Source organism: Falco peregrinus, chromosome 8, assembly GCF_023634155.1.
Source record: "Falco peregrinus isolate bFalPer1 chromosome 8, bFalPer1.pri, whole genome shotgun sequence".
Taxonomy (NCBI): domain Eukaryota; kingdom Metazoa; phylum Chordata; class Aves; order Falconiformes; family Falconidae; genus Falco; species Falco peregrinus.
In genome coordinates this window covers 10,120,782-10,142,771 of record NC_073728.1, presented here as the reverse complement: position 1 = coordinate 10,142,771, position 21,990 = coordinate 10,120,782, and the positions used below count along the sequence as shown (strand labels likewise).

At 38.7% G+C, this 21,990-nt stretch overlaps 1 protein-coding gene across 1 annotated transcript in view; it reads left to right on the top strand.

The window, feature by feature from the left end:
• Positions 1-21,990, top strand: part of SPAG16 (sperm associated antigen 16) — a 411,444-nt gene that overhangs the window by 192,121 nt on the left and 197,333 nt on the right. Inside the window, exon 12 of the mRNA XM_055812042.1 lies at positions 11,861-12,004. Coding sequence (XP_055668017.1) covers positions 11,861-12,004 — 144 coding nt within the window. The remainder of the gene's footprint in view (positions 1-11,860; positions 12,005-21,990) is intronic.

The following is a 21,990-nucleotide window of genomic DNA, read 5'->3' as shown; positions in this document are numbered from 1 at the left end:
GAAAGGCTTTTTATTCCAGATATGCTTTGAATGAAAATTTCTATCTTGCATGACTCTGAGTCTTCAGAGATTTGTTTTGTAGATGTCAGTAAGTCTTGAAAAGCATCACATTTTTAACAGCGTGAAGACACCTTTCAGATCACTCCTGCCACTTGACTATAAGGCTTCCATATGTATCAGAGAAGCTCATGCTTACCAGCAGTAATTTTAATACATATGTATTCGTATTATTTCAAACTATTCTGTCAATCATATTTAATGCAGCTTTATACTTTATAAAGGCTAGAACCACCTTACTTAAGAATTTACAGGGTCTGCTATGTTATAGTTTTTGGGTCTAGGAGGATGCAGAGAAATATGTGGCAATCGGGAGATTTGACCATGAAGATTATTATTCTGTGTGTGGTGAATGTTCATCACAAGGAATATTTTAAGGGTTTTGACAAAATGTAACTGTTGAATTCATTACTATAATATCAGGATGATAATGGTATAGATGGAATTTGTCTGAGAGAAAGGTAGGAAAGCAGCCATACACCTTCACATGTCAGGGCGGGCTGCAGGACATGTCCAGGCATCACAACAGACTTGATCATGGTTGCCTTTCGTGTATTGCATTCTGGTCACTAAAATGTTACCTGAATCCTAACCACTTAAATGGAATGTGTGTATTCCGTTCCATGTTTGCAGGTATGTATTACACTGAAGAACTATAGGTGTTTAAGCAACCAGCTAATTTGGCCCATTGCCTGTGCTTTATAGGGCTGCGTAAATGTCACAACTCTTGTAAAACAGGTAAAGATTTTGTTTTGTTCTTTGCTGGTTTGTTTTTTTTCTTTTCTTTATTCATTTGTTTTGTTGTTTGGGGTTTGGGTTTTTTTTTAATCTCTAAATCTCTAACAATGCTTGGAATGTGTGTCGTCAGCTTTTTTTTTTTAGGGTGTGTGTATGTGTTTCCCAGAATGAATGTGTGTCTTTATTTTTTTCTATCCCATGTTCTTTTTTGCTGCACATGCTGGAAGTTGAAGGGAATCCTGAGACCTATTTCTAGTTTTTGTAAAGAAATGTGGATCTGGGTTTCTCTAAGGTTGTTTTCCAGTATTGAAGAGCTTTGCTTTCTGCTTTCTTCCCCATAATGCGTATGGAGAGCAAATGATGGGGGAAGAGAATTTGCCAAATATGCCAAATACTGCATGGCAAATATTGTAGAAATTACATGAAGGGCTTAGCTTTGCCTGGTGGGATAATATTTTTTCCACAAGTAATTGTACGTAATTCCATAGCAGACCCAGGAACTGCAAACAAAAAAATATTACTTGATTCTCCTAAACCAGCATTACTTTGTTCATGTCTCACAAAACATTCCAGGAATTCTTAACCTCAGTAAATACTGTCTGTGAAGATTAATCCATAGAAGCTTTAAGGAATGGTATGGTAGAATCTATCAGTTAGTAAGTCTTTAATTCTGTAAGTCAATCTTTCTTTCTCTGATATGGTAAACAGAGTATAATATGCATCTGGAAACTGAAGCTGTCCTGATTTTAAAGTAAAGTTCTGCAAAAAGAAAAAGAGGGTAATTAAATATTGCAACAATTTAGCAGAGCAAATGTTGGCTTTTCTTGCATTTAAGGTTTTAAAATATGTATTGTGTGCCTTTCTAAAGGATAACTTTTAGTGCAAACCAGTGTAATGGCTTGGGCACAGGAACCTCTTGGTTCAACTCCACAGCCTGCGTTTCAGTTTCAGAATTTGCTTGGGAAATCAGTTCTATTCAGCATTTTCATTAGCAGTGAGAGTGATGGAATACAGAATAGCTTATAAAATATGCAGATGACACCAAGCTGTGAGAAGTTGTAAATACCTTTCTGTATCAGATCAGAATTCAAAATAAACTTGCCAAATTGGAGAGATGGTCTGAAAACTGCAAGCTGAAATTCAATAATGTGTCATATGATATATTTAGGAAGACGAATTCAGATATACAAATACAAGATAGGGAATACCTGTCAAGAGGAAAAATAGGTAACAAATTCTACAATATATTGGTGCTGTAAACTAAGGAAATGTAATTTTGGAATGTGTGAAGAGGGATGCAGTGTCTATAATGTTGGGTAATTATTCCAAATGAGGGTTAGTGAGATCTGAGTTGACATATTTCCATGTCTCGTCATGACTTTTTGAAAAGTTTAGAAAACTGCATCAGTTAGAGAATTGAGTTTACCTAATTTAAGACAATGTTAGTAACAACCATCTGATCTATAAAGCTTTTAAGACAAAAGGTAGAGAAAAATTGTTCTTCATATTCCTGAGAGAAGAATTAAGGGAAATCTCTGTAATTTGCATTCAGAGTGATGAGGGTTGTATTTTAGAAAATGCTTTTTTAAGTATGAACCCCAGAAAAAGCCAGCCGGAGGTGTTCTGGAACCTCCTTTTCAAGGAAAAGGTATACAAATCTATGTTGGATGGGTCTACACAATCCTTCCTTAGATGATGCCTTTCAGCATATGTTTCTGTAATTCTGTGCAGGAGATGAGAGCAGAGCAAATAGCTTGACAAACTTTTCTCTTGAAATGTCATGGAAAAGTTGAATTACCTTCAGTGGCGAAAATTGCACAGCCTTTGGGGCAGACAAGCTACTCAGCAGAGCTTTGCAGGCTCCCTGGGATCTGCAGCCTACAACTCCAAGGATGAGAGAATTACTGTGATCCTCTCTGAACCTAAAATCCATTTTTCTTTCATTGTGCTGGTTTTAGCTGGGTTCATTTTCTTCATAGGTAGCTAGTGTGGGCTATGTTTTGTATTTGTGCTGGTAACAGTGTTGTTAACGCAGAGATGTTTTTGTTGCTGCTGAGCAGTGCTCACCCAGAGCCCAGGCCTTTTCTGCCCCTCACCCCAGCCCACCGGCGAGCAGGGACAGCTGACCCCGACTGACCAAAAGGCTATCCCATACCATATGGTGTCATGCTCAGCATATAAAGCTAGGGGAAGAAGGAGGGGGTGTGTGTGTGCATTTGGAGTGATGTCATTTGTCTTCCCAAGTACCTGTTACACGTGATGGAGCCCAGCTGCCCTGGAGGTGGCTGAGCACCTGCCTGCCCATGGGAAGCGGTGAATGAGTGCCGCCTTTGGCTTTGCCTCTGTGTGTGGCTTTTGCTTTACCTATTAAATTGACTTTATTTCAACCCACAAGTTTTTTCACTTCTACTCTTCTGATTCCCTTCCCCATCCCACCTGGGTGGCCAGTGAGCAAGTGGCAGCATGGGGCTTAGTTGCTCGCTGGAGTTAAACCACGACACTCGTATGTCTGGTTACAAAGATCATCAGAGGAAGAACACGATTCATAGGTATCAACTTTGCCTCTTAGTCCTAACTGTGAAGAAACTATTTATTTATGTAACTTTTTTCCCCACAAGAGTTTCCATTAATTCTGTTGATGGAAGCATTCTTCAGCATTAGGGTACTGAAATAGAGCACAGAGCATAATACCCTTCCCTGTCTTCAAGTGTGAGAAAGAAACACAGGAGGGAAACTGACCTTGAAATGTTAATGCTTTGGTTTCTTATTAATTTAGAAATGTGAGTTGACAGTTTGATGCTCTAATTGCAAATTATATTTTTAAATATTTTCTTTTATCAACCTTGATAATTTAACAGAATTTACCAGCTGGTGAGTTTCAAGTAGTTTTCGTTCCAAACTCTTATATACTGCAACACTGCTCCTAATCATCTGTGAAAAAGCTGCCATGCAACAGAAGACTGGGAATTGCTAACAGTAATGATGAAAACTAATTCAAACCAGGCTACAGGTAGAAGCTTTTGTGAAAGCAATCTGCATCTTTTCAAGTTGGTCAAGCTAAAATTGCCTCTTAGAAAAGTACTTTGTCTTTTCTCACAAAGGAGGACAAGCTATTATCTCAGCACCCAACAAGTACCTAATGCACAGGTCAAAAAATGGGCAACAATGATGTATTGAATAGAAAAAAAAATTATGCAAGTTTGCCTACATTGCCTTTCCCTTTGCTTCTCTGCCTGTGAAGTGGTTCACAACCACAGGTGCAGTTTGAAAATATATGGGCTGTTCCTTTGCCAAGGTTTGCAAATTGTCTAGCTCTGGTTATCTATAGCCTCTTCCCTGCTGCTCTAGAGAGTTGTCCTATGAGCTGTGATCTTGTTCAGAACTGGTTTCAAGGTGCTGCACATCTAAGCTAATTCTGTTTTAAAACTGTTTTGAATGCTGTAATTTAATAGTCATATGGGACTGCCTTTCCCTAAAAGAAAGTGATGTAGCATATTTCATAAAGGAAGTGATAGTAAAAGATTAGTTACATGGTGGTGGGCAGTATGAATCATGGTATAAATAATTTCAGACCCAGAACTACAGCTTTCACTCCAGGGGAAAAATGTTAGGGAGGGATGTCAATGTTTTAACATTCTAATGGCATCCACTTGTTTGTGGCAGCTCTTACTCTCTCTCTTTTGGGCTTAATTACTTCTCCATAAAGTATGCTGGGTACCTAGTAAGCTGACTAAGCTTGAAAATTTGATTCAGATACATATTAAATGAGAGCTTGTGAGCTACTGGAATCACAGGCAGTGACTCCCTAGTTGTTTGTGGGGTTTTTAAAAGCACCCTCATTCTTACCAAAAAAAATACTTCCAACTATTGATCTGTCTATTGTTCTATTCACAGCTTTGTCATCATCTAAACTGTATGACCATTTAAATAAAAACCAAAAAAAAATAATTAAAAAATCAACCAAAACCCCCACAGATTCTGCAAATAAACAGTGGCTTTCTCTGTGGAGTAAGGTGGAGACCTATTAGTTACCTGCTGCTTTGGTTTAAGGCAGCTTATAAACGCACTGTTTCTGTAATGCGTAACAGCTGACATTGTAGACAAATTGATCTTTTTTTATTATTGTTTTTTGCTTGCAGTAATTCTCAAGAACCTTATAAGCAAAAGGAAGGAATAAGTAAATATTCTCTAAGAAGTAATTTAGATTCATGCCAGTTCTTATTTACAAGCATTCTATATAAAAGGCTTAATATTAGGTTGCAGAGGTTCACAGTACACGAGACTATAATGACATAAACAATTTATATGTTATTATATAGGTTCTAGAAAATCCTTGTTCTCTGATCTGATTAAAGACTCTGTCTTGAAAAGGATTATATATGTTTTTGAGTTAATATGCTGTGAAATCATCAGGACTCCTGACAGTGTGTAATTCAGGAATGTGCATACATCTTCAAAGGACTGAGACCTAAATAAAACACAGGCAGATTAACAGGATAGTTTTGAATTTTTCTAAGATTTGATGCAGGGCCAAACTTTGTTGTAAGGAAGAAAAGTATTTTAGATTGGCACAGCATGTACATAATCAGATCTAACACAGTAAATTGTAGGTAGGTTACAACACTCAGCTAATGCAAATTAATGTGTTTTGATAATTGCGCACAGAGTGGATAAACAGAAAGTGATCAAAGACAGAGCATCACAAAATGGACTTTATCTCTACAACTGTATATCTGTGAGTTATATGGATGTGTTTAGTACAATTATTTGTTGAGGCATTCTATGCTGTGTGGAGTGTTCACTTTCTGAAGTTGCTTTTTGTTGAGATGAGATCTGGTTTTGGCAAGGTAGAAAGTGTGTGAATTGATTCCCCTTCTTCACGAGAATAAATATGTTTACTACTGCCATACATCTAAGATTGAGGATTTTGTGTGCATGGTGAATAGAACAAATGCATAAGCTAGCGCTGTAAATTATGAAGTCTTTTGACCTTTTACAGATACGGAAGTTTCTGGAAGACTATTTTCTAATTGTTTTCTAAGCTGTACAAATATCTGCCGGACAGTCTAGAAGGTTTACTTTAGGTATGTTGAGAACCTAGCAAATTTTCTCCCTCCTGAATCCTGAGTCATAGGAGCTTGGGAAGCAGCCAGGAATTTCCCTAGACAGGATAGAGATATTTAAACATTGCTTTGAGTGAGATCTATCACTGACTTCCAGGCGGGCATTTACATAAATGAAACAAAAGATATGAGCTTTGTGTTCTGAGTAGTTTCCCCTACTTATGTTCTTTTTGTGGTTTTGGGGGTTTTTTGCTTTATCCTTTTTTGTTTGTTTTAGCTCTGATTTTCTCTTTTGAAAGCGTTTGTCCTTCTTCCATTTTGTCATGAAAAGATAAATTTTAAAGACCTCAAAAAAGAATGCAAAGCTTTTCAGTTGTGCTACTGTTGCATAATAAAACCTTGAATTAAATGTCAGGGTTATAATTATTGCTGAAGTATGCTGGCAGGTGAGACTGGGTACCTCAAGCCAAGATAGAAAGGTGGTAGAAATAACTATATTAGAGAGATGTTGTTCAAGGAAGTCATGCCAGGATAAGTTGTGGCGGACAAAATGATTGATTAGGCTTTTGTGATGTGTTTGGTTTTCACTTATTGGTGGGTTAATCTTGGCTGAGGGCCAAACACCCACCCAGCTGCTCGCTCACGCCCCCTCCTCAGCAGGGCAGGAGGGAAAATGAGCTAAGAAAGTGTGTGGCTCAAGGTAAAGGCCCAGTACTGTTGTGTGGGCAAAACAGACTTGACTTGGGGAAAATTAATTTCAGTTATTGCTGGTTAAAATAGATCCGGGTAGTGAGAAACAAAGATAAACATGAAAGCAGCACCTTTCCTTCCTTCCCCCCTGCCCCTCGCTCCGCTTCACTCCTTTGCTGCAGACCCCCGGCCCTTCCACAGGGGCAGCGGGGCATGGCTGGCATGCAGCCGTTTCTCTCTGCTGCTCCTGCCTCCTCACGCTTTTCCCCAGCCCTGGTGTGGGCTCTCCCCACGGCTGCAGTCCTTCAGGGAAAGTCTGCGCCACCGTAGGCTCTCTGTGAGCCACAGTTCCTGTCAGGAAATTCTGCTGCAGCCTGGGCAAGCCGCAGGCGATGCCGGGGGTTCCGTGGTGCTGGAGCAGGTTTCCTCTGACCTCAATGTTTCTCACTCTTTTTGTTACCCCCTCCTTTCTCTGTCCAGCATTTTCTGCCCTTTCTGTAATATGTTTTCCTAGAGGTGCCACCAGCGTCACTGATGGGCTCCGCCAGATCCCATGGTGGACCTGTCGCGGAGCAGGTGGGAAGCAGCTGGGTCCGGCCGGATCCAGCCGTGCTGGCGCGGGACAGCCCCCCTCACCTCGCAGGAGCCGGCGCTGCGGCTGCCCCGGCTGTGGCACTTCCCTGTGCACAGCCAGCACAAAACGCTTCTGTTTGCTGCAGGTTTTCCTCATTCTCATCCCCACCAGACTGCCATTACATAGATAAGGAGTAAAGTAAGAGATATGCCAAAGGAGACTGCAAACAAAGGGGTTAACTGCGTGTTTTCCTGATATAACATCACCTGAACGTAACTGCTCAGGCCAAAACTCCCTCTGCTAGGTATTGTGAGTAAGTCTGAATTTTTGTCTTGGAAAATGTTCGCTAAAATGTTTCTGTGACCAAGAATTTTTTTTTTCTCTTTTTGTTTTTCTGATCTTGGAGGACCTCTGCTGCTTATATTTTGGAGCAAGAAAGGTAGCAGAAGAGCTTTCTGGTCTGAAAGCAACTACTGGCATTAAATATATCTTTTGCCATTATCTGGGAGTGCAAATAAGTTTGATCAGATCATGACGTTCTAAAAATTACGTATCACAAGTGATATTCAGTACATTGCTGTATTAGAATTTGGCAGCTAAATGCTGTCTGTATTGAGAACATACTTTTCTGTATAACTCCTATATGTGAAACCATAGAAAACCGGGTTTTGTTCTCATTTCTGCTACAGAGCAATTGGGTGAGGCTGGGTAAGTCACTTTAGTTGTTCATTAATACTTCATTCTTCATTCTCAGAGTGCCTAATTTTGAGACTATTTAGGTTTTTATTTCTGGACTCCTTCTATACGTGCAATCTCCTGAGATCTGTAGGAAGCTAGTAAAAAAGGCTGAATATGTGGTGATTTTGTGAGATATTTTAGCCACCAAAACTGTTTAAAAATTACAGGAGGTTTTGTATGCCTTTACTGTCCTTTGTCTGTGTGATTGGGTTTAACTGCTGTTACACCTTAGCAGCGGTTTGAGGTGATGCTTTTATTGTTTTATAATTGCCCTGCACATATAAGCACTGTCTATTTTGTGCATTGAATGAACCAGGGTTCAGTAGGAACATTGCTACCTTAGGACCTGAAGGAACCTCAAGACACCAACTAGTCTTTTCTCCTTACTGTGATGGAAGTAATCTACCACGACAATGTGTGGTAGGTATGCCGAGAGCTTTAAGAACAGGCTAATGATGCAGATGTCTATTGGTTCCAGTGTTTCAGAAACATTATTGCCTGAAAGTTTTCCTTCGCATCGAACTGAAATCTCCCTTGCCTCGGTGCAATGTAGTTAGTGTTTGTATTAAAACAAACACACAGTTAAGGCTATGCAGACAGCTTATGATTTAACAGTTTTTAACTTGAAGGTTGTTTTTATATGTGTGAAATGATCAAATGTAGTACATGCTGAGACTGAAAGTATTTTGCATCTGAAGATACCATATTTTTATTTGTGGTTCAGTCAAAATAAATTAAAATAATTGATGATTCTTTTGAAAGAAAATTACGGGGGGCCATGGCAAGTGCTGAAGAGATGAGAATGTCTTATTATGCCAGAATGGATTGCTTAAAAATGGATATTTATATACTTGACAGGAGCAAATCTGTGAGAGTTTTTTGGTTTGTTGTTGTTGTTGGGGTTTTTTTTTTCCTCAGCCAAGTCTCCTCTGATCCCACTTCTATCCCAAAGGAAGAGGAGGAGAAAACTAATGTTCCTATCACACATGTACCATTATTGATTTCCATTTCAATCTACCCAAAGTCTTCTGTGCTGGAAATAATTAGACCCTGTGAACAGAGATGAAGCAAAAATCCATACAATGCTGGATTGCCAGAAATGAAGACAAGGGTGCCTAATTAATGATGCATATAGACCGCCTTTTGGATGAATGGGCTTCCCTTTCTCAGAAGCAGCTAACAGTGGTTATGTCACAAATTTGCTGTTAATTAAATAGCGTTCATGGTATGCCTGTAAAAATGGCATGAAGATAAAAAAAAAACATCGGACAGCAGCAGCATTTTACAAGAGCTCTGCAATTAAGAGAAAAGCCTGTGAAAAATAGACTTTCAGCCTTCATACTGGCAGCAAGATACTTGGTTCAATATGAAATTCACTGTATGGATTGTCTCGAAGCTTTTTAGGAATGTCTGGTCACTGAAGAAGTTTGGGCATTTCAAAAGCTGGACTTGAAAGTGTGTTGGAAGGGTTAAGGACAGGAAAAAAGTTCCTGAGAGCTGAGGCAAGGGTGAGTGACAGCACAGCTCACATCCACAGGCAGCTGCAGCCCAGCCAGCTGGGTAAGGACTGTTTGAGAGAGAGTCAGGATCTGGAGGAAGCCAGTAGATTAACTTTGAGTGAAAGGTGGACTGAAGGCAATTTAAGTTAGACTGTGTAAGACATCTTGTGAACTGAGAAGGCAGATATTTGGGAGGCATGTAAGAGAGAGAATGGATGTAAAGTCTTCACAACAGGCATGCACTCAACTAATAGCATAAACATCTGGAGGGAAAAACTGGTGGTTATATCTGAAGTACCTGAAAATAGATTAAGAGAAAAATATAAGCTGTATCCATATGACACTGCTTGTTTGTTTTGTCCAAATAACACAACAATAAAGTTGTTCCCAAAACAGAAAAATCCAGCCTTTTAACTGCATCACAGACAGGCCTGAATCAGTGGTTAAGCTTCCTCCGGTGGCATGTGCTGTTAGTGGTTGTGCAGCAGGCATCCTCTTCTCCAGCTCTAGTCTTCCTGAATCCATGGCTCTTTCTCTTTCCCTTGTCATTCCCTTGCTACATCCAGAGGTGCTTAGGACCTTGAGGACCTTGTTACTAGCAAGTAAAAGATACCCCTGCACTGGTCTCGCTTCTGTGCAGTGCACAGCTAGGTGTGTGCCAGTGAGGATGTTCTTCTGTTTTAGAGGCTGAGAGAAGCATGTGTGTAGCACCTGTGATGGATTTATCTTTATAGTAACTAGCCCACTCACCCATCTGTGAGTCTGGTCTCCTTTTTAGCAGTCCCCAGAATAAAGATGCTGTGTGCTGCAGACAGCAGTAATGGGATTTTTGGTGTGTCAGAGGCCTCTGATAGTAGAGGGATTCTGGGACAGCTGTTCTCATCCTGTAATTTGCAGGCCACTGGTGTGCCTTCTTTCAGCCTTTAATTCTCTCTTTTTATCTCTGTTCCCTCATGTTCTTCTAGATATCTGTTGTGGCCAATCTAAGTGATACAATTGCTCTCTGTGCATCTCTGGAGAATTTAAATAGCATCATTCCCACCTTCTCTTTTCTCCCTATAAAAGCAATGGAAGTTTCTCTTTAGGGAAAGATAGAAAATGTGGGTTTTTTTTCTCTTTAAGAAACTAGAGAATGAGTAAAACTCAGGCTCCTTGGTTGAGCAGATGAATCTGTAGGAATCTTCCTAGACTGTACCTTAAACTGCAGGAATAGATACAGTTTCTGATGAAAAAGTAGTTGACATAAATATGTTTTTAGCAGTAATTTGATAGAGGGTATTATTTTTCACAATATAGTAGAAGCTGTGGTTCTGGTTTAGGAATTTTATGAAATAATTTGAGTGCAGGAGAAAGGTACTATTAAAAAAGAGATTTTAATAATAGTGTGCTTTTTAAGACCTCTCTTTTCTTCCCATTTGGCTGCTTAGCATTGTCTCTTTCTACTCTCATGCTATTTTAGTAAGCATTTTTGTCTGCAAACTGTCAGCTCTGATGCACAACTGAAATAGGTGCACACACAGTTCATGATTCCTCTCCCCATTGTTGCATTTTTATTCTTAACTCCGGATGTAATCTATTTAAATAATCTACTCCTGGGATTTAAGTCAATGCCTAGATACTTTTTGATGTTCAACAAATAATAAAGCATTGTAATAATTTAAATCAAATAACCAAATCCATATGAAATAGACTACTCGTTATCTTTCCAACAGATTTATTTTCTTCCCTGGATCCATTTTAAGCTGCACTGCAGTTGCCGAATCAAAAATAAACCAAGTTTTCAGTATAGGGGTGTGATAAGTGTATGATTTCCATTGCATCCCAGTGTGCTACATAATAAAAAATGAAAACATGTAACACATTTTGAGTATAGAATCGAAATGGATTTTATGACCTATCATAGTGAATACGTGCTAAAGTGATGGCAAAGACTGTAGCTCCTGGACTGTAATAATCATTTGAATTATTTCTCACTGGTAAGAGGCTTTAGACCTGTGGGCACAATGAAAAAAACCCAAACAACCAACCCTGAACCAAAAAACAGGCAGTGTCCTTTCGTCCTTTTCCCCTTTGACCATTGGCAGCAGGCTGACAAGCCAATGCTTTTGAAGTTATTTTGGGTGTGAGAAGAAGTGATTCACATTGGTATGGCTGGCTCATATGTTACCCTCCTGCATATTTGTAAGAACATAATCTAACAAAGTATTCAAAAATATACTTGAGTGTTTTAATCAACTGGAACTTCAAGAGAGCGTGAAAACAATCCTGACTTCACAGAAGTCAGTCGTGTTTTGTTGTTTTCTTCAGTAGCAGCAGAAACTCGTCTACATAGCATGTATTTTAAATTCTTATGAGCATAGAAAGCATCACTACTTATTCAGTCCATCCAGAATCAGAGTCCTCTGTAGCTCTTGCCCTGAGTTAAATGATTCTCACAGCTGTGTGTTTCACATAAAATGGAATTGATACAAAATATAATCTGCCTTTCTTTTCTGTTGTAGCTTGGTTTCACATCCCCGAAAAGACATTGTAGTCACTGGCAGTGATGACCACCTCTGGAAAATGTGGGCTTTACCTGATGGGAACATCATCATGACAGGTGAAGGTCACACTGATTGGCTTTCAGGCTGCTGCTTCCATCCAAGGTTAGTGCAAACAGTCCCCTGAACTAGCACTAATCCCTTCTGGGCAGTACTTGTTTGCTCTTTCTTTGTTCGCTGGCCTGCTTTGATGACTTTCTATTCTCAGTGTAACCCTGCACTCTCTGCTGAATTTCCAAACATGTAGATAAATGTTCCTCTGGCTTTCAGTGTGTTGACTTAAGATTGATTGCTTTTAGTATTTTGTACATCTTAAACTTTGTCCACGTGCCAGTGCACGTAACAAGGAGTAATAAGCTTTTTTTAGGTCCCACTGTATTTATTTTCTCCATGTTTGTGCGCTATAACAAACACAGTTCTATTATTAATAATACAGAAAATTTATTTCTTGTATTAGGCATTATTTGTCATATGACTAAGAGTATTTCAGTTTACCTAGGGAACAAGAATATGAGCTTTCCTTCTTTCTCTTTATACAGAATTGAAACTGAATTAATAAATGAAAGTGAAGACTGAAAATAAGAAATAAATATTTGTGTTACAAGGCTCATGGAAATAGGTCAAAGATGAAGTAGACTTGTTGGTCATTCTGTTAAAAACTAGAATGCCATTTTACTCTCAAAAAAAACGCCAACAAACAAACAACAAAACCCCCATCATTTGTTAAGACTGAGCCTCTATGTGTTAAAAAGATTTTGCTTCAGATTTGTGGGGCTGCAGTCGTAATAGAGTTCTTTACTGTTAATATAATAAAGGTCTGCCAGGCTACTCACCTGAGGTTCACTTATAAAAAAAAAGCATTATTAAACCTCCAACCTTGTATTTTCATTGTGGTTATTTTATGAAATAATATTAGCTCTTTCCTTCAAGAGAAGGTAAAGTATCCTATTTAATTTCATCGTTCCTCCTGATTTCTGATATTGTAATGAGTTAGCAAAAGCACACATAATCCTCTAAACACAAGAAAATCCCCTCCCTCCTTTTGAAACCTCAAGAACATGAATTCATGCTTTCTGGGATGTATCAAACATCCACTTGCTCTTTTCTGGCATCTCTTTCTCCTATGAAACATAGGCTTTTTCTTAAGATGTTTGTGTTTCACAATATTCTCTTTTTTGTGTGTATACCCTTAGAAATAATTTTATATATTTGAAAGAAGATAAAATTATTTGACTTAAATAATTAGATATAATACAGGAGGAGAGAAGTGGAAGACAGTTTCTTATTTTAAGATGGTGGGAAAATTTTCTATCACTGAATGACAGGTTGCACAGTTTGTGAGCGTGCTGGACATCCTAAGTCTAACTTGCAGATAAACAGAATGCTGAAACCCCTTATTTGTTATGAATATAAAACTCATCACAGGGAAAGAAAAGGAAATACAATTAGAAGAGCATGTTATCATTTATAAAGCTGCTGGGCATGCTAATCAGATTTCGATAATGCATTGTTACCATGACACCCGCTGACTCAGAGACTCAAAACTATTTTCTCATTAGTCTTTGACCAGAATACAGTCCTTTCAATAGGCTTTCCTATTCCTCATTCAATTATTGAAATTAAAATGCGTTGAGGTACATCATTATTCTCTTGCAGTATAAATTGACTCCTGCTGAATGCTCTGGAGTGATTCAAAAGCAGTGCTGTTAAAATATTGTCTTCCGTTACTGGATAAAATATATATAATGTGACAGAATACAATTAATCATACTTTTTTTTTTCTTTCTTCCTTTTTTTTTTCCCCTTTAAGTAGCAGACTTGTATATATCAGGTGTTATGGAAGTAAAAACAGTTAAATAAAAATGGAAAGTTCTCCTAGATTTTTTTTCTGGAATCAAACATAGGTGGCATCTAGTTTTATTCCTGTTTTGAAATTTTAGAATGATATTCAACCAAAATTTTAAAAGAAAAATATTTCGGTGACACTGGGATATTAAATTGTGATCCAGAAACCTGGGTAGACCTCCCACACTTCTACATTCTTTCCTTTTTGTCCTCTATTAGATCATTTCTCCTCTGTATTTCTTCTCTCCATCTGTAAAATCGTGTTTAAAACAGTTTCCAGCACTAGTCTGAGAAATATTCTATTTGTAGTCACAGGATGTGTGTGCATGCACAATCACAGACACAAGTACACTTTCAAATCATCTTTGGACAGCAGCAGAATAATACACACACTGACACTGAGTGTACTAATAATTTAAGGAGAAACAAATCTAGAGCTACGATGTGAATTTAACTGATGCTTCTGTACATAGGAATGACTTAAAATCCTAGAAATCCATTTTTACACGCTCACAGCGTGCTATTATGTGAACAAGAGTCTTTCTCATGGTTGTCCTTGTGCTACCACTGTGTAAATCGTGGTAAAGTCGCAAGTCTTGTTGGTAGCTGTGAAGATCTGTAATTTTCAAGTTAAAGGTGCCGTTGGGTTTATGTATCCCTAGCTTGTCCAAAAGCAGTGAGGGAATGTGGGTTGGTAGTAGGAGCTTGCCTGTATACAATAAAAGGGTAAAGGTATATTTTAGTCTCTGGACCTTACCTGCTGATTAACACATAATCGTGATGAGGATTGTCATTTGAATCTTTCCCAGTACTGATGTACAACAATATTCTTAAGTATCATAATGCCATTGAGTCTTGGGGGCAAAGGCAGCTGAGTTTTTGAAGAGTTGTTGGATGGAGGGAACAGAGGAATCTCACTATGTGCTTCATTCCACAATTATTTTTGCTTAAAAACACATCTCCTTCATGCTTGAGCAAAGTAGAGTGAGATGAGAGTGTGTGGTTTGCTGAAGCTCCAGAGCCCCGTGGTGTATCGTTTTCTGCAATGCACCCAGTGCTCTTTGGTCTCTACAAAGGGTCTTAGCCCCCATGTGTTGTCCCTGCATGGCAGTGGCTCCCAGGAGAATAGATGAAGGGGAGCAGACTAGCTCTGTGCCTGTGAGGAAAGCAGAACATCTCTGTTGTGATGCTCTCTGCAGATCTGAGAGTAGAATTTTGCCTTAAGCTTTTTAAATAAAAGTAAAACTTCAAACAGGTCCCATCATCTACAGAGTGCAGCAGCTAGAAGGAAGGAGGAGAAGAGTACTTCCTTTTTGAAGCTCAGATGGCAACTGGTCAAACTTCAAAAACAAACACTATTTTTACTCCGGTCTGGTTGCATAGTACTTTGCAGATGAATTAGCTGTTACAAATTCCTGTCACTGTTGAAAATTTTATGAATATTTTCCAACTTACCTTTTATATGCTCAAAGGAGTGTGAGAGTCAGAATGACTCCTGCCACAGTCACCCACACAGGCTTCATGTTAAAAATTTGGACAGCTGGAAAAGAGCTGTGTAGTGTACCTGTGGATACCAGGTGGCCTGAATGTTTGGAATAGCAGACAAAAATCTACGTTTTCTGCTAGTTTCCAGAATAAGTTGAGGATGTTAATGCTGCACCTTTAAGAACCATACTCTAATTACACTAAGATATTTCATGGCATGCAGTAGATTTATTTCTCTTTACTAATCTTCTTGGGTGGCTAAAGAATTAAGCTCTGCAGCATAGCAGAGGTGTTTGCTAATGTCCGATAAAATCCTGGTGAACAGTAAAGTATTGTATTATTGTCCCACATGTGTACTGGTTTAATATGTAATATCCTTAATATATTCATAAATATTAATCAAGTCAACTCTTGTAAAATGTCTGTAGCCCTTTTCATGTGAACATTGAGTCTGTGGAATATAACGAATTTCTAAATTGAAAAGAAGTACAAACTGTAGGTTCTTAAAGCTATTTAAAACTTGCACTGAAAATTGCCTGTCAGCTCCTTTGTAATATCCTGTTTGCTTGAGACAGAAGCAGAATTGCTTGTGTTGTTTCTGTTGCTATTTCAACTCTCATAGTTACTGAGAAAAGAAATAAAAAATGTTATCGATTTGTTTATTACACCAAAAATTACCACAGCAGTTATCTGGAACTGTGTGGAATTTCTTTAAGTTCTGTTATTGGAAAACTAGAGGTGTGGGTACTGTCTCCTTAGTAATTAGGGGAAAAAAATAGATAGGATAAATACATTCATGCATCAAACATCTTGAAAATAGAGGTAGTTAATGTCTGATATCCTAGAAAAAACTGCCAGTGAGGGGATGCAAGAGAAAGATGAGGTGTTGGGCTAAAAGAACAATCCATGTTCTGAAAGAACAGCAGCAGCTCTAGATTGTATCTCGGGAAGCTGAAGGTGATGTTACCCTGAGGAAAATCTGTGCCTGGGTAGATGAGAAAGACAACCTTGTAGAAACAGAATGTGGAAGGAATTAGCAAAATATGTTGAGGATCATTGTGAGGACTCAGGAAAGGGTTGAATGGGTTGGGGCAGGAACAGCAACTCCAGATGGGCTTGAATTCACACAAGAAGCTTCTAGGGAAATTCTGTCTCTAAGACTTCCAAGAAGGCTATAGAGGGGCAGTGATTTTAATGCTCCCTGAATAACTGGGGGTTATGGGTGGTCAACAATGAAACATTTATAAATATTTGGTCTGCAGAAAGCTCTAAGCACCTGTCTATAAAACCTAGGTCTCTTCCAGCTGCATAAAGCTGAGCAGCACAAAGTCACTGCTGAACTTTCGTTGACCAACACAGCCAAAAGCTATGAAGTCTGCTCTTGACTTTAGCTGTGCCCTGTCTCTAGTGAAAACTTAGAGCTCATGATGGGGAACATGGGATAGAATTTGGAAAATCAAATTGGATGCTCAGAACCTCTTCCAGGCTTAAAATTTGCAGTGCTGTGGGTGACTGAGCACTGTGGTGGCCTCTTGAGTCTACGTCCAAAATGTTGCTGACAGTCCTGAGTGAGACAAAGGGGCCAGGACAGTGATATTTTCTCAAAGTTTTAAAGAGCAGTGACTGATAAACATGAAATTGTGGAAGTAAGACTCTGTCAGAGTGGAATTGATTTCCCCATCGTACAAAAACTTTTAAGGTTTAAAAAAGTAAATTCCTGAGCAGAATAAACTGAGAAACTGAAATGAATTCTTGCTCTGATAAGTCCCTGATTTGTTTTTTTTTTTTACATGATTTTATTTTTTTTATTGTGTCATCATTTGAGCTTGTGAAGAAACTACCCAGAGATGGATTTCAATGTGAAAAAAGGGTAGACTGCAAAGCCCAGCAGAACAGTAATTGAGGAATGTGAGGAAGGTGTGGAGAAACCTCTGAGGAGTGATGGGAGAGAGGGGTAAAATTCAGGAGGGAGGGCATTCACAGAAAGGGAGAGGTAGGCTGGATTTCAAGATGGTATCATGATCAGAGGTAACAGATGGAATCTGACACTGTTCATTGCACACTGCATCTCAGAGGACTTGTGCTTGGAGAAGGAGGGAAACGCTGAGGAGCAGAAATCAGACTTGACAGCTTGGCAGCTTACGTGTACGATTTCAGAATTTCACAGTGGACATACTTCTGTAGTTTGAGAGCCCTGTAGCTCTTTGACCATCAAGGTGAATTACAAGTAATGAGCATGCTCCCTTTTTCATCCCCTGCCTTTACAGCTCTTGGCCTCCTACAGACTGAACTGCTGAGGAGGGTCGCATTACTGCTGGATGCTGGTGTATCGATCCACACCAACTTTCTTGCCAATTATAATACCCTCGTGTATCAATGTGTGGTGAGAAACATCTAAAGGGTATGAAGAGAGTCATACAATCTGATGCTAAAAATAAATGGCTGCTTTTTGGTTACATATTGCAAATAATATTTTTTAAATAAATGAAGCTGTACGTGGCACATGAAGCCTCAGCGACTGTAAAGCATTTGATGACGTATTGAGTGACTAGGTTCTGCAGTCACGATAAAAGGATAATTTACAGAAATTCTGCTGACATCAAGTATATTCCTCCTCATGCTTTAGTAATTCCTAATGCTAGTCTTAGATTAATTTTTATTTCTATGAGAAGAAACAGGAATTATCAATTACACCGTTTTGTTTAATGTACTGACTTTCAAGTATTGATGCTGTAGTTATCTGCTGAATTTAGGGAGACATCCAGATCAAACAGTTACCGCGTAAGTTATGATTCCAGGAGCTACACAAAGTTGCTACAAGGTAACGTTTGTTAGTTTTAGTTGAATACAGCAGCATTTGTCTGTATGCAAGTTGTAATTTAACATTACGTTGTGTGGTTTCACTATGCTTCTGGAGGCTCTTTCTAATTGGAGACCTTCACACACACACTGAGGGCTCTTCAAAAGCCTGCCAACAGGAAGAAAAGTTTGGAGTCAGTTATTTTAAAGCATTGGGTTTTGTTACCACCCATCCCTTAGAGCATCTGCCCAGGTTGGGTCACCAGTCACGCTAAGCTAACATCATACATGTGAACCCACTGAGGACCAAAGGAAGCTCTTTGAGATGTTGAGCAAGAAACAGGCCAACAACTTGACTCCATCAGGGACTCTTTCAAATTCCACTATGAAAAAGTTTCAGCTGTAGTGTCTTCAGACACCCTCCCATTTTTTGTGCTTCAGATTGTTTTTTCTGGTGGTGGTGGAGCTGCGTGTGTTTTCACAGGATTACTGCCCAATCTCAAACTTGTCTACACAGGCCCTGGGTCTCACAGGTAACTCACTGTGTAGGCATTGTATTGCTCTGCAGTACACTTCCAGTTTGTCCCCTGCTTTTAGGCAAGTCAGGAGTACTGAGCATCTGCTGCCCAGGTGGTCTGCAGACGTGCAGCAAGTGCAACACATCCCAGAGATGCGTTCTGCCCATTCAGGGAACTCCTGGGCTTACTGTGGACAGCAGAGGTTTCTGTACAGAGAAACCTTGGAAAAAAGCTGAAAAGGTTTTGTGATCAGTCGCTCTTTAAATTATGGAGTATCATTAATTGCATCGTCCAGCCTGAGAGTAAGAAGCTGAAGCAAGACAAAACGAGCTTTTGTAAGTAACTTATGGCCCATGGCTTGTAGATACACATGGAGGTGGAGGGAAGGAACCTCACTGCCCCAGGAGGTTTCACAGGGGTCATCAATAAGAGAAACGCTGGTTCAAATAAAGGGTGTGACTGGTCAGGCAATGCTGTGTACATCTGAGAGCCAGTGAGCAGGAGGAAGAAAAATATCAGCATTCACACCTTCTGTCTGGCCGCTGAGCCAACAAGACTTGTGGTCCTCTCAGTGAAAGGATCTTTGAGATTACTGTTAATAAAAGGTCCGTAAACAGTCAGCTTCAGAAGACTTTTTCTGCTAGTTTTTGAGTCATAAATGCTGAGTTCCGCATTGTACCTTAAAGAAGACTGAGACTTAAAAGCCACAAACTCCACTTTAAGCATTAACATAAGAAAGAGTTGTAAGACTCATGTTAATCACAAAGGACTTTGTTGGCTATCAGTGGAAAAAAAATATTCTGACTTGTGCCTTGAAATAGAGACTTTAAAACCTAATTCAGGGTTCACTGCAGAAACAGATGGTTTTTATTTATCCTTTTATAAATTTTGATAGCTATTAAATAAATGCAAGATAGTCTGCTACATTTGACATAGGACTTTTGAACAGCATTTGTATTGAAAAGGCATAATGATTTAATTTCTTAAAGAATCTTGAATTCTTATATAGTTCAACAAAGCCTTTAGTTACCGGATTACCTATTAAATTTGACAATGGTTAGAAACTTCTTTTGGGTGGCATGATTAATTTTCACTCATCTAGCTGGCTTTATGTAACACATCATATTTAGCAGATTAGACATTTGTTAAGATGCTTTATCAAACTGAGCTAATACAGGAAGTTGAAAGAAAAAGGGTTGCATTCATTTATTCTACAAAGAAAAAACTATTTCAGAAGTCTTTCAGTCAGTTCCCCAGTGTACAGTATTAACCGTGTACTTGGTATTTTCAAGTATAGCAAAATTTTAATTTCAAAAGTAGCTTAGTTTATTTCAAAATCTTTGGCAAGCTTCATACTTTTCATACAAGGAAACAGTCTTCACATAACATCATTCTCTCTCAGGCCTCCAAAGCCTAGTATTCTTACTTCACAAGCAAGTTTGAGTGGGTGGGCATTAGATTTCCTTTGGGATTCTCAATCTCATTATTTTTATCAATAAAAAGCCTCTGCTGGACAAAGGAATAAATCACATATAAATGAAATATGAGAGATTACATGAGAAACTCAGCTTTTGCTTAGTCTAATCCAATATCTTTGGCCAAACATCTCAATGTCAAAGGCTTTATAAGTATTCTACAGGATCAGCCTGGCAAAAAGAAATCAATAACCAGGTAATGGATTTGATTAAAATTTTTCCCCTTCCACCCACTCCCACAAGCCAAATGTTTCTACCCGTACTAATCTCTTCTGGCACGTGTAACTGTTGGTTATTCTTTGTGGGCTTTTGGGATGTATAGATATATAATACGTTTTATATAATTTCAGAGGTCTGGGTTAACCCTTAGTGAGTATCTGTTTTAAGAAAAAGGAATGTTTGTACCTCATTTTATTTTTCTTTAAAGGCATAGTTCTGCAGTGTGCTTTTAGAAAATAACTTTGCTACGTGTTTAGATCCTGTCTTGTTGTTCAGAAGTTGTCTTTTTTCTGTGACTCCTGTCATGCTGAGGAGCATTTTCTTACACAGGCCAGGGTACACAGCAGATGTCCAAACTTCTGGAGATTTTCTTTGTTGCAAATCATCAGGTATCTCCTTTACCCCAATCCTTCTGATCTTCTGTCTTTCAAACAGTTGTATTGGCAGACCACAGGCCATCTGGAATGCTTGACTATAGAAATATTAATGATTAGACCATTAGTGTTCTGCAAGGATGTTACCTCTGCTTTAAAGAAGTACTTTTCCATGTCAATAGGAAGAAAAAACCCAGCAACTATTGCATGCATTTTGAAGTTGATGTCACAGCTGCTCTAAGTGTAGAAATTTGGACTTTGCATCACTTTTCCTATTTTAAAATAAATCTTTCAGTTACCAGAACTGTCCTGAAAATCTGCTCTAAAGTAGAAATACTTTGCAGGACAAAATGCAACTTCTTTCTTTTATATCGGGAACCTTAAGAGTCTTTCATTATATTGATTTTAAAAAGCAAACGGTGTGCAGTTCCATAGTGGTTACTGAATAGGCTTCACTTTTCATCCAGAATGACCATGCTTTAATGGAAAAATACCTTTGGCTTCTATTTCTTGGTTGGTGGAAATATTGACCACTCAAAGTTAGAGTGATTCACTAATAATATCTCCATTACAATAACTCGGCAAACAGCAGGAGGGAGAAATGCTGATGACAGTTGGAGAGTGGAAAGGGAGGAAACTGGCTGACAGAAGAAGCAGTCCTCCTATTGAGCAATTCAGATGTGTATTTAAACTAATTACAGGAAGAAAATGTATTGTAATAAAATGCTGCCCTTTGATGAAACTGCTCTGTAGTTAGTTTCATAGGTGGCTTTACACACACTGAATTTCAAAACCAGCGATTGAAAACCTATTGAGGCTTTTGTGTAAAACTAATACATAGTAGGAAACCTTTCCAGTATTTAAGATAAACCATGACACATTATTTTGAAGACCAAAGATTTTACATCACAGCCATTTTGTTGATTGCCTTGTTAGATATTTTCTATTGGTTAGCAAGCATGGCTCAGATTTTTAAAAAGCTCTTGTACAGTGGGAGCTGTTCAAAAGGTGTCTGGAGTCTGTTGTGGTATGTTAAGTGCTTTGCTGTAGCCTTCAAGGCATTGCTGTAACTGAAATGAAGTGTCTAGCATTTTAGAAATTTATGACAGGATGCTTACACCAATTGGGGTTTTTCTCTATTTTTTTTCTTTTTTTTTCTTTTCTTTTTTTTTTTTTTTCTTGTGTGTTGTAAGGAGTTGCAGTTGTAAACATTGTGGAAAGTGTGGTTGGTTTCTTCATTTATTTGCATGTTTCCTGTCTCCTGTATGTTAGTTTTCTTTTTCTGTAGGTACATAGTGAGAAACTTCATTTCTCTTTGTCTTGGTGGAGGGGGAAAGGAATGTGGCTTCTGAAGCGTAAATTGCGTTTCACAGGGC